Source organism: Candoia aspera, chromosome 2 (assembly GCF_035149785.1).
Source record: "Candoia aspera isolate rCanAsp1 chromosome 2, rCanAsp1.hap2, whole genome shotgun sequence".
Lineage (NCBI taxonomy): Eukaryota > Metazoa > Chordata > Lepidosauria > Squamata > Boidae > Candoia > Candoia aspera.
This window is the reverse complement of record NC_086154.1, coordinates 207,550,438-207,563,899: the sequence shown is the minus strand read 5'-3', so window position 1 is coordinate 207,563,899 and position 13,462 is coordinate 207,550,438. Positions and strand designations below refer to the sequence as shown.

At 41.3% G+C, this 13,462-nt stretch overlaps 1 protein-coding gene across 1 annotated transcript in view; it reads left to right on the top strand.

Annotated features, from left to right (window-relative positions):
• The first annotated feature begins 2,295 nt into the window (after nt 1-2,295).
• Nucleotides 2,296-13,462, top strand: part of ROR2 (receptor tyrosine kinase like orphan receptor 2) — a 113,235-nt gene continuing 102,068 nt past the window's right edge. The window contains exon 1 of the mRNA XM_063295255.1: nt 2,296-2,517. Coding sequence (XP_063151325.1) covers nt 2,448-2,517 — 70 coding nt within the window. The 5' untranslated portion in view covers nt 2,296-2,447. The remainder of the gene's footprint in view (nt 2,518-13,462) is intronic.

The window sequence follows — 13,462 nt, the reverse complement described above, 5'->3', positions numbered from 1 at the left end:
GCAACATTTATGACTAAAACTGATCAAATACCCACATTCAATAGGCCTCACCCACTTGTGTTCATGTCAATGACTGCAGTAAACAGTTTTATGCATGGATAGTTTTAATCAGGCCTTTAATGATTCACAGCTTTTTCCTATGTGCAGTTGACTACATAATTCTGTGTATTATTTATTCAGAAGTAAGTGCTACTGTATAGGGACGCGGTGGCGCTGCGGGTTAAACCGCTGAGCTGTCGATCGGAAGGTCGGCGGTTCAAAACCGCGCGGCGGGGTGAGCTCCTGTTGCTCGTCCCAGCTTCTGCACACCAAGCAGTTCGAAAACATGCAAATGTGAGTAGATTAATTGGTACCGCTTAGGCGGGAAGGTAACGGCGTTCCGTGAGTCATGCTGGCCACATGACCCGGAAATGTCCTATGGACAACGCCGGCTCCAAGGCTTTGAAACGGAGATGAGCACCGCCCCCTAGAGTCGGACACGACTGGACTTTACGTCAAGGGAAACCTTTACCTTTACCTAAGTGCTACTGAGTTCTGTAAGTCTAACTCTTAGATAAGTGAGTTTAAATTTTCAGCAGAGAGAACAAACCTACCAGCGGGGATGGAGTGATCTGAAAGCAGAAGGGCCATAGTATACATAGTGTGTGCAGATGAGTAAAAGAAAAGATTCTTCCCTCTTTACACCTTGTAAATCAACATACAAAGATTTGAGGCTATAGCCAATGGGGGCAAGCCAGTTTCACACAGTCTTGCTCCCCCCTTCACACAGTATCAACAAATGAACATCGGTAAAAATGGTAACTTAAATTATTTGTGCTTAACTGATCTATGTACTAATATAAAATCTTTACTGACAAAATGCAATTTTCTTTTCTAGCCTGTTTTATATTAACCAAATGCACATGTAGCAAGTGTCCCATTTGTGTGTCCCAAAATCTGGGATTTTGGGTCAAAACTGTTTTGGTTTGTCTGGATGATCTTCACTGAATGAATAAGAGAATTTGGCCCTCCTGGCATTATTGGGGTGTTCAGTAGAGTTTGGATTCCACTGGAATTTTGACCCGTGGGAAAACTACAGGGTGAATGCTACTTATAGGATTCTAACATTACCTTAGCTCCTAAAGATGGTGCTGGGAAACCATTGTTCAGTGCTGTAGCAGCTGTTTTATGTTGTTCACCATGAATCCATTTTGGAACTTGTCCCACATGCTATTGAAGTAGTATAGAAAATAGTTGGAGAAGTTCTTAGGGATCTTGGGATGAAGCATCACCAAAGTGCTGACAACACCCAATTCAGATTTCTCTTTTTCATCAGATCTAGGTGTAGTAATGAGATTTCCAATGTCTCTGCTCAAGGTAACTTGTGTATGGAATAAGGGTGAATTGACTGAAACTCAATCCTGAAAAGGTGGACTTGTTATGGTGACAAGCCAGGGAGTTGTGGGTTTAGTTATCTGTGAAAGGGATCAAGAGATTAGTGCTGTCAATTCTGAATTGTCTGTATGCATTTAAAATAAATGCCGGATTGGGAAAAGATTGTTTGTTAAACAGAAATCAACTATTTGAATTTGTGTTCATAACTGGCAGGGTCAGGTATATACTGCACTATCTGAACTTAGGTATTTTTGTTGAGAAGTAAAGTTTCTATATATCTTCAACAGTTATTGTAGAGAGGTGTTTTTTAAAGGTACTAATAACTAAAAAAGCCATTTGTGGCCTGTTCTACATATGCAATTTTCCTCAGAAATAATGTTCTTACTTTCGTGCGATTTAGATTGCATTTCCTAGTGCAGTGATTCTGAGAAGTCAGATGCTGGCTGACCCTTGTAGGCAGCAGCTGTCTTATCTACCTGGGAGCAAGACCCACTAAAGCAATCCTGACGGGGATTGCTTCCGATGGGGGCCTTCCAATGAAGCTGCAAAGCCACGTGATTTGCCCCCAGGAGGCATCCTATCTTCCTTCTTCATGCTTTGTTTCTGCACAGAGGTATGCGCCCGGGGCCAGGCCAGGCTTTCTGCCCTGCTTCCCCTCGGATGGACGCGGGCTGCCAAAAGAGGGGAGCGCCCCCCCCCCCCCCGCTCGCTTTCCCTTCGCTTTGGGACTGTAAGTCGTCATTCGGTCGTCCGGCGGGCTACAGGGCAGCCGGAGCAGGCGCTGGTCAGCGTGAAGGGACGTACGCGCCCACCAGGCGGCCTCAGCTCCCACTTCCACTCGCCCGCCGCGGCCAGTTGCAGGGCGCGGATTCCGCTCCGAGAAGGCGGAGCGGCAGCTCCTCCCTCAGCTAGGAGCCAGCGGGGGCCGGTCGGACAGGCAACCTATTCGGGAAACTCCAGTCGTCCGTCGCCGCCGCCACCTAGCCCAGAGAAGACGCAAGCGAGGCCACAAAGACCTCTTTGTGCACCGGCGGCCGCGGCCCCCTCATCCCTCGCTCTTGGCCAGCGCCAGCATGGGCGCAGCCAGCGCCGCCTTCTTAGCCCTGCTGGCAGCGTCCGGGCTTCTTCCTCTGGTCGCGGCAGGTAAGCCCGAAAGAAGCTCGACGGCCCGGGGGTGGGAAGGGTTGAGCAGCAGCCTCGCAGCCGCCAGCTGTTGCTGGTTCCAGAGGAGCGCCTCGAAGGCGGGGTTGCAAGAGGGGGGGTTGCTGGCGCCCTTGCCCAACTCGCGAGTAGCCCTTCGGGCTGAGCCCACTTTAAAGCAAACAGTTGTAATGCGGTGGCGGGACCCCGCCTGTTCCTCCTTGCTCCTCGTTTATACTGAGATGGAGAGGAAGCCTTCGGGTGGAGGAAGGGCCCTGCTGTAACCCCACCAGTTTCTCTCCCCGAGAGTGAGATTAAGTCTACTCCAGAGTCGTTTACTAAGCCAGCCTTGGGCCGGGACAAGCGATGCCTTCCTCTCCGGCAGCCCCCTCCGGAGCACGCCGAATCCGCGGCGGGGGGCTTGTCCTGCCGACTCCCTGGCCATAGCCTTCGCTCGGGGCTTAGCACGTCTCGGAAGCGCGAGAGCTTTTCTACAGGAGTACTAGCTTTTGTAGGCTTACTCGGAAGTAAGCACCCTCGAGTTCTGCGGAGCTGTGTGCATAGAATCGCCTTTCAAACCGGTTTTGGGTTCACCAGCAGTCTCGGTAGTTCTCGTAAGGGATGGGGCTAAGTGGCCTCTGGAATATAGTCCTTTTCCCGCGGTTTCAAGCAGGAAAACTGTCCTGAAGAGATCACGAAGAGTTGCCCCTCCCTTCAGCGCTGCGTGCCGTATCAAATCCAGGAGGCTCCCTACAATGCCACCGTGTTGGGAACTGTGTAGAGCTATAAAATCGCCGCGGCGCCATCCTCTCCTTAACAATTCAAATCAACCAAAAGCCTCAGCATGGAACAGAGGAAGCGAGTGTTACCCTTTAGACCAAACGTGAGGGATGGAAAAGTTACCAGCTTTCTTTTCCCCACCGCACTCTGAAGTGAAATGGCTACTGTGGATTGCCATTATTTTTTTTTTGGCTGTGGGGGTGGAGAAATACAAAGAACACCCCTCCCTTGACTGCACAGTCTTTTCTCAGTGGGAGCTGGGTGCTCCCCCCCAAAGGAGGAGGATGTCTACTTCTTTGTTCCAATAAACACCTCTGCTGCCTCCCTTTCCAGCTGAGTGTGGTTAATCGGTGTTGAGTGAAGCCAGAGGCAAACCACCAGGGGAAACCTACCTGAGTTTGAGTGACTGCGCTAAGGGGCTCGCTTAGTTGCTTCCCCCCCTTTCCCCCTTGGTTTTTTGGGGAGAGTCTCATTTCCTGAGCATTCCCTGGCTGGCCCAAACCAAAAGGGGGGAACCTTCAGGCTCAGGAAACATTAGGACTCGGTTCAACAAGCTTTGTGATTGTTTGAGAGCCTGAATACAAGTGGCCCTATTAACATCTGACCTTGCGCCATGGCGGGCTGGCTGACTGCTGTGGCTGAGCTGTGGCCAGTTCATCTGGCATCTCTCTCTCTTTTTACCCTTAATGGCAGCAAGATTTATGGGGGGACTGAAGTGTGTTTGAGACTCCTGTGGAAGACTTAACGGTACTCACTCGCAAAGGCAGTTGCCTGACCTGCATTGTGCGTTCAGCTGTAAAATAGTGGTGTTTCTCAGGCTGACTAAACATGTCTTGCATTTGGTTTTTCTCGCATCCTCCTTGTCCTTCTGATGAAATGAAGCAGGCAAAAAAGGTGCTGTTGGCCACCCTTTGATCCTGGGAATAAATCATTCTATTGGCAGCTGCTGCCTTTCCTCTCTTCCAGATCTACCCTAGTTTGTCTTGTACTGTAATATATGGGGGAGATGCCATCTTTCTGAGGCAAGCTTCATCATTTGGTGGTGGGATAATTTGGTCCATAGCCTGCTGAGTGTCCATATTTAATAAGTAAATGGATTAACTTGGTTTGTCTTGAAACAAGAATGAGGGAATCTGAGCCTAGTGTAGAAATAACAGGCCCTAGCACAGATTAGAGAGGGACTGTTAATCAGTTGAAGGCTTAAAATAATGTTTCTTCCTTTTGTTGACCCACTCAATCTATTTCCTTCACCCCAGGAAGTGACAGATGTCTAGATTTTCTGTTATTTGGCTTGGCGGTTTCAAGGGTTTGCCATTTGTTGCTTTATTTATGGGATGGGAGATAACATTTCTGAGTTTATTTGGGAGAGGAAGAGGGAACCTTATGGCCGCCTGGGGTTGGAGGGCAAGATTGCAGAATCAGTTTCCAACAAGTTATACATACCATTTTCTTCTTCCCTAGCTTCTGTCCCAAAGGATAGAATGATAGAAAATATATGGGTGTTTGTGGATTACATATTTAACCCTTACAAAGACGGTTGGGTGAGAATGGCAGTCTCTCTTGGCAGGAGTTTCAGCCCAAAGTTAGAGATAACTTTGCAACACAACCCCCATTTTCTTGCAGCTGCTGGATTTGTTTTAAGTTAAACTAATTTACTTAATACTAAGTAACACTATTATTTGCTAGTAGTAAAGAACACAGAAAGTAGTTCTAACTTCTTCCAGGGTCATAATGGAGCCTTGTTCTTGTTTAATAAAAGTTACTATTTGCTGTAATAACTCTACAGATCTTGTTCTGTTATGAATAAAATGCTTGTTTATCTTTTTTAAGAGAAAGAAGAAATAATAATGGAGGGCTGACATCTTGGCAAAAAACTAGAAATACATTAATTGTGCCCTTCCCCTTTATTTTCCTTGAGGTGCCTGATACTTAAGAGTCCCATGTCTTTTCTTTCTGTGGAAGACCTGAATTTTTCTGATAGCACAATCTATACATTATGATTATTATTATTATCATGCCAAATTAGTCCACTGCAGGATGAAGTCCTCTTTACTGAAGATTATGGACTGTAATTTACTATACTGATCCGGTATATGGATTGATAGATCAATGTTTTTTACCTATCCTAGCCTAGGGCTGAGAGAAAATGACAGGCCCAAAGTCACCCAGCCAGTTTCCATGCCTAGGGGAGGACTGGAATCTACGTCTTCCTGTTTCTAGGCAGGTGCCTTAACCACTACACCACACTGCTTCTTCTTAAACACACTTACTCGGAGATAAACTCCATTGCATTCAGTGAATGGTTTTCTTGGATAAATGTACATAAAGTTGGTCTTCGTACTAAGTAGGTTTGCATGATTTGACTATAAAATATGTATTACAGAAATTGTCAGGGATAGAGAGAATATTTGCTTTCTTCTTCCTGTTGTATAGTCTTTACTGGGTTATGCTTGAACATTTGTATTTCAAGGGACAAAAAGTGCCAGCCAAACTGTTAGTGAGTAGCATGGAAAACATCCACACATACTTGTGGTTTACTGTGACAAAATGAATCTTACTTTGACCAGCCTCTTTGCATTTCTGCTGAGAGTAGATGCAATAAGGATATTGTCACCAGCCATGGGGCATTACTTCTCCTGCTCCTATTTGAATGGGACAGACTTCAGTGGGAGCATAGTAGGAGGAGACAAGACAAAACCTTTCTGTTTACTATATAGTTAATTTTTTACAGCTTCTGTGTGTATGTTCTATCATATTAAGGCCTGTTTGAATGGTATCTCCTATCCCATTTTTTAGGAGCTTAGATTGTGTAGATGGTGTTCTAAATCAGTTTTTGTGGCAGTTCTTATAGTGATTCTGGTAATGGGAGCATTAGAGAATAGATGATAAACTTGCCAGACTGATTTCTGATATGCTTCTTGAAACCACATTTCATTCACTTCCATAGGATTTACTTGTTAACGTTGCTGATTAACTTTCTGATTCTATTTCTATACACATTTATTTAGAAGTATGCCATTTCTTTATTCATATACCAAAATCACATGGAAGTTGCTTCCTTGTGGTATAATTTCAGATAGTTTCAATATGTGTATGAATGCTATACTACTTGGGTGGGTCTGGTTATGTGGTTTCTTTTAGGTCTAATAACTGTTTGCTATCCCAGTAAGCTAGAACAGACTTGGGAATAGGCAAACTGGTGCTCTCCAAACGTTTTAGACTACAACTCCCATAATCCCTGTGTATTGTGAGATGTAATCAAGATATCCCACAGGGATAGGCAATCTAATTAGTCCCATTCACACATATACATGATCCTGTGGTGTTTAAGAGTTACTGGTCTCATACATCATATGAAGTAATTATTTTTTAATGATAGATAAATAAGCTACAGTTGACCAAGGTCACATTAACCTATAATCTGTGGTTAACAAACTAAAATAATTTTATGTCATACATCACACTGACAACAAAGGTCCGCATAGTTAAAGCAATGGTGTTCCCAGTAGTAACATATGGCTGCGAGAGCTGGACCATAAGGAAGGCTGAGAGAAGGAAGATAGATGCTTTTGAACTGTGGTGCTGGAGGAAAATTCTGAGAGTGCCTTGGACTGCAAGAAGATCAAACCAGTCCATCCTCCAGGAAATCAAGCCAGACTGCTCACTTGAGGGAATGATATTAAAGGCAAAACTGAAATACTTTGGCCACATAATGAGAAGACAGGACACCCTGGAGAAGATGCTGATGCTAGGGAGAGTGGAAGGCAAAAGGAAGAGGGGCCGATCAAGGGCAAGATGGATAGATGATATTCTAGAGGTGATGGATTCGTCCCTGGGGGAGCTGGGGGTGTTGACCGACAGGAAGCTCTGGGGTGGGCTGGTCCATGAAGTCACGAAGAGTTGGAAGCGACTAAACGAATAAACAACAAACAATATATTCAGCCAAAACTCGATAAACTGTGTTATACTTTGCTACATGTGAGCCCAGTCTGTCTATAAGAAGGATACCAAACAGTACATTACTAAGTATATGTATGTATATCACAGTGAGCCCATGCTTTTGAGGGCTAATTCAATTCATTGATGCTTCTAAGGTAGATTAAAAGAAAAACAATTCTGTTGCTACACTCGGTGGTGATAAGATTGACTGCTATCTGTCTAAAGTGGATTATTTATTTATTTATTTATTTTCTATTCTGCCTTTATTATTTTTTTTATAAATAACTCAAGGCAGCGAACATACCTAATACTCCTTCCTCCTCTTTTCCCCACAACAACCCTGTGAGGTGGGTTGGGCTGAGAGAGAGTGACTGGCCAAGGTCACCCAGCCAGCTTTCATGCCTCAGGTGGGACTAGAAGTCTCAGTGTCCTGGTTTCTAGCTGGTGGCCTTAACCACTAGACCAAACTGGCTCTCTAAGTGCTACTGTCCTATTAATAACTGAGAGAAGATCCAAAAGAAATGAATGAGTCTTCCTTTTGAGTAAATATGGAGAGAATTAGCGCCTGGCTAACCTTGTCTTGGCTCAGCAGGATGATGCTTTGGGAAACCTCCAGGGAATATCAGGAGGATAGGCTAGACTGGGAAGTTGAAAGACCTCCCAGAAGAAGGCAGTGGCAAACTGTTTCTCAAGGTTGCCAAGAAAACTCTGTGGATGGCATCTCCAGGAGTCAAGCTGATAGGGGCTTTACCTTTAACCTGCTTTTGAATAAACATGGCTAGCGCTGGACTCCTAACACCACCATGCTGGTTGACTGAAAAGTAAATATTCTGTTAAGAAGGTTTATTCCCAGACTAGCCCCATGAGATTTAATCAACTCCATGGCAAGTATCACAGGATTGTTCCATGCATTTTGCAAACCTTCAGCCTTTAATATGAAAAGGTTTCTTTCATTTCAAAAAATCTGTCCCCTTTGTTTTACATTTAAAACGTAAATGCTAATGGCAGTTATCTTCACTCTGTTCTTGGGAAAACCCCTGATTTTGTAAATAGCAGTTTCTGTCACAGATGCTTTGCCTCAATCTCTTGTCTTCTTCAGAAAGCATAGAAATGCAAGGGGTGGGGGGGAGACTGGAAAGAAAGGAAGATTGACAAACTTGAAGGATTAATCCTATTTAGGAGCTTTCCACTGTTTGCAAGAAAGCTGATCTTTCTTAATATGCTGCACTTTGGGCAAGGTGTTAATAGCATCCACATTTGTCATTGGTATGGAAGCAATTTCATTGCTAATTACAAAATGAAACTTTGCGCCCTGAGCAGTTAGGATATTGAAATGCAAGGGAAAAAAGTTTTTTGTGTTGAGGATCTTGCATGCTTAAAATTGACTAAATTAAGTTTTTGTTCAGTGAACATTGTATATTAGTAACATGTAGCAGCTGAAGTATGTAGTTAAATGCCAGAAAGTTAAGATCTCTGCAGTCTGCTGGAATGACAAGCCCAGTTTGTCATATATTCCAAACATAACAAACTCATATCTAACAACACAGTTGTATTATTCAGTATATATTTACATTGGTTTATACAAGTTCTATGTAAATACAATTATTTTTAAAAAACTAAAAATCAGGGTTTTTATTTTTTTATTTCTTTGTAAAGGAGAAGGTGCAATTTAACTAATTTCTTTTCTCTGGAACTATTTCTTTCTAAAGGAAGCTGCCATTTAAGCTCAGTATGTCTGGAAAGTATGCAAGTTTTCTAATCCAGTGGGTACAAACCAGCTAAGGCTTCAAAGAAAAGCATGGAGAGGCTTTTGCTGCAGTGAAAGAAAGGGCATTGTTTGTTAATTCTGTCTTTTATTGTTATTTAGACTGCTGGCTCCGGTAACATACCCCCTAACCACTTGGGGCAAACAGCAATTTGATGTAAATGATTGTCTTTCCTTTGTTTCTTGAGTGAACCATGCCAGAGATTTAAAGTCAATGTCTCTTCCCTTCCTTATTTTGTCTTTATTTTTTCTGCAGTAGTCTTACTTTTTGGAGTCCCTCCTAATCTCCTGTGTGTTTGAAAAAAGCATGTAAGTTGTTGAGTTTCTTTCTTCAACCTTTCATTTGAAACTAATATATCAAAACTCATATTTTCAAAAGAAAGTTTAGTTTTTGCTATTTATTTTAATTGTTTTGAGATTTGCAAGTGGATAGCAGGAATGCATTACCTTTTGTGCCTTAATGCATGTTCTCTTATATTTTATATGTTCAGTAAACTCGCCACTGTAATGCTACATGTGTAGCCTTAATGCTACACGTTCACTGAGAACTGTTTCAGCTCTGTGGGAAAAACCTCTTGATTTACATTTCTGGAAGTACATTGAGGACAAATGATGTTTTTAAAAACATGTAGTTTGCTGAAATGGCAAATGCAAATGAAGGATTCTTTAAAGCAGTAGTAAGATGGTTGGAGAAGAAAAGCGTTGTTTGTTCAGTTTTTTTCAAAGCCTTTTGACAAAAGAGAGTTGTAGGGAGGAGCTTGATACTATATGTGAATAAGAGGCAGCAGACTCAAACTGTTAAATTTGATGATTTTGATCAATATTGTGCTATAGATTCCTCCAGCTTTTGCTATTATCAAGCAGTTTATTAGCAAAAGGGAATGTACTGTCCTTCCTCAAGACAGATTGCTTTTCTCCTCAATACTCTTCTTTATAATCTCAGTTTATGTCTTGTCTGGCCGGCCGGCCTGCCTACCTTGCTCCTTAGCTCTTTTGATGACCTCACAAGGTATAATCTTTTCCCTTCTTTTCTACCATATGGTGTCTTTGTCCCCATAGCTGTTTCTCTTCCCATTACCCTGCTAGCTTCAGTGGGTGGCAAGTTAAGACTTTGATTTTCAAAAACCACAAGACTGGCAGCAGGGCTGTTATTCTCACTTTTCATGGGGACCAAGAAAGTTGAAAACAGCGTGAAAGAATTTCCAAAGACCACATCCCACTTCTTTTGAGAGGCTTAAGGATTTGCAAAATGTAGGAATGGCATTCTTCCCTATTTCACTTCAACATTTTATGTATGAAATCTAATCCTTTGAATGATGGTGTGGGGAAATGGTGCTTCCAGCAGACTTACTCTGCTGGAGCTTTCTTTGCTGATGCTAAACTGTGAGTGGTGTGGAAATTGCAGTAATTTTGAAGTGATAATATAGGTTCTTGTGTATAGCCATATTCTATGTTCCTGTCAAGTTCATTATATAGACTTTATATTGTTCAAGGATATATCTCACCTAAAATGAACAGTAATCTTTGGAAATTACCACATCAAGAACACTTTATATAGAGAGCCATTCATTGTTTACTATTTATTCCCAAGTAAGCACTGATGAGAATAAGATGCATGTGTTTATTGGTATGCAATAAACCCATGGCTAGTGCTGAAAATATTAGGGAGAGGGTGTCTTCCAAGTTATAGCTATGGAAAAATAGCTCCCATTGTAATCTCTTACACATCCAAAGAGTGGTGGTAATAAGCAAAATCTTAGGGTGTAAGATAAGATACACACTGAAAGAGTGGTGCTCTGTTTGCATAACATCCACTAAATGTAGTACTTCAGTTGGTGCAGAATAATGAGAGATCTCTGTCTAGTGACTTCTGTGCAAATAAATCAAGACACATGCTATGGGATTTCCTAAGACACGTATATAATTGTGCCCACTTTGTCTTCATGCTAAAAATTTTCCCTGTCTTGTCTCATTCTAAATGTGTATGGACTATGGGGGAAAGGGATATTCTGTAACAGGTCTTTGTATATTAATGCATAAATCACTATTTTCAGACACCTAGTAATATAATCTTGACATTCCTTTCAGATTGTAAAATCTAATAAGGTCAGATTTTGTTTGTTTTTGATCTGGCATCACCTGGCTCCAGAATGACCCCAGTCTTGCTACAGTAAAGAGAAAAAAAAAAACCAACATACAACAACAAACCAAGTAAAAAAGAAGAAAAAGAGCAAAATTACGCATCTGGTCCTAAAGTCCTAATACTGTACAACTGTTAAAATTGTATCATTATTTTATTGCCTTAAAATGTTCTTGGCTTTTTAGCTGTTCTTGCTATGCAAGTAAGAACAAGTGAATACTAAGCCAGGATTTTGAAGAAATGTGCCTTAATGTTTTGGGTGAACACAGCTTTGGCTTGCTTGTTGTTTACTGCACTTTACTGTATATTTTGTAGTTCTGAAACAATACAGCTTCTGACTTACATGGTCAGTAGTAGATGATGATAGCTGCAATTTTTCTCAAAGGATAGAACCAGTAGATATATTGGAAATTGTAGGGGGAAAGCTGTGTTAATCTCTGATAGCCAAAAATAAGAAAGAGTCTGGAAACATCTTTTCAAACTAACAACATGTTATTAAATTGCTCTTAATTTTATTTTAATTTTAATAAAATTCGTTACTCTGAAAAGGTATACCAGGATCCTCCTGATTTTCGATATACTGTAGTATCTTTTATTGCTTTGGTTTCAAGTCATGTAGAAGGATGCAGAATGCTTCAGGTAATCATGCTTCTGTAATAATATAGCAATTCTTATCCTTCTGTTTTAACAGTCCTTAAAACATTTCCTAATAGCTGTAGCTTTAAAAAATTGTTGAGCAATTTAGGCAAATTCTGTTTGTACCCCTAGTATAGTTCTGAGTTGTATAGAAACAGTTCATCTGGTAAATATTATTTTGCAATGAAGTGGCTGCTCTGGCTGAATTTACTTGCCTTTTCCAGTTTAATATTTTGACATTTTTCTGTACTTTTGTGTATTTTACTAGATATCTTTCCATACAGTATCAAGAAGATTCATAATTCTGTAGTAGGTTAGATTTGGGATTGAGCATGATAATTGACTTTTCAACATAGGCTAATATAATTTTCCAGTTCAATCATACAGCTATTTTAGAAAACTTTTTTTTTTTGGTCATTTTGAAGATCACATATGGTTGTCCAATTTTTACTGGATTCTCCCTTAAGTACAGATATCTGAAAGGGGTAAACATATGGAAGGAGGAAATGGTGGTAATACTTTAACTCTAGAATGAATCCCCTTTGATGTCTTACTTCTAGTCTAGCCACACAGCCATGCTTTCTCTGGATTGTTGATGAAATTAGGCTAAGCAGACCAAAGTGAAGCCTTCTTCCTGCTAGACCACATAAAGGGAGCATGTGCTGGTGTAGACTGTAGTCCTGCTGTTTTCTTTTTGTGGTGCAATTAATAGTGACTCGGGATTGATCTATACGTTCTAAACTCTATTTTTCATAGTATGGACTCTTGCTGTTGATGGGCTGTGCAGTAATTACGTTGATTTCTCAAAATATAACAGTAAGATGGCTTATCCCACCAAAAAACCTGGTGTTCATTATTTCTTGATCAATAGCACTGGCAAATGCTATTTTGCTTCTTATAGTTGATTTTTCTGTTTAGTTTGTGTGTCAATTATGGGTAGTGGGCAGAGGTGACAGATAAAGTTTGATGGGTTCTGTTATCTAGTATGTCATCTGGTAGTTGTGATAAGGCATTTGGGGGAGAAGTGGGGTCTTAACCTTGCTAACCTCTGTGCTGCTTGATAACTCTATCCCCCTTCTCTGCCCCACTCCAGTTTGGTAGTCATGGGTATAGATAGGCATTTGCAGCCTTGGGCTGCTTGCCCATATTTTCCATGTAATGAGCTATGGCTCTTCTGTCAGCAGGCAGGCTGTAAGATCGTTTTGAAGACCCTCTGCCATCAACTTCATGAAGTTGCCTTTAACAAAGTTATAGCATGTTGTCTCTTACATTTTTTTTCTCTACATCGTATTTTTGACCACTACATCTTGATGCCTAAGCCAGCATGGTTAATGGTAAGAATTCATGGGAAGCATGGTTCAAAACATCAAGGTTCATACCTTTGTCCCCACAAAAATTAATTGCACATATTGATATGCAGGTAGGTTTTGATTCAAGTATCACTTCCTAGATTACATGTGATTCAAATCAATAATATATAAAATATTTTCATCATCATTGCCTAGACTGATTATTTTTCTTCGTATTTTTCCAAACTAAGTTTTAGCATAAATACTTTTGGCCACAAAAATTGTTGATTTGCTTTAAACATAGACCTCTTCAGTAGCTCCAGCCATATTTGGCAACAGAAATGTAGAGCTTTTTAATTTAGAGCAATTTTTATTTTAATGTATTTTAATTTTAATGTA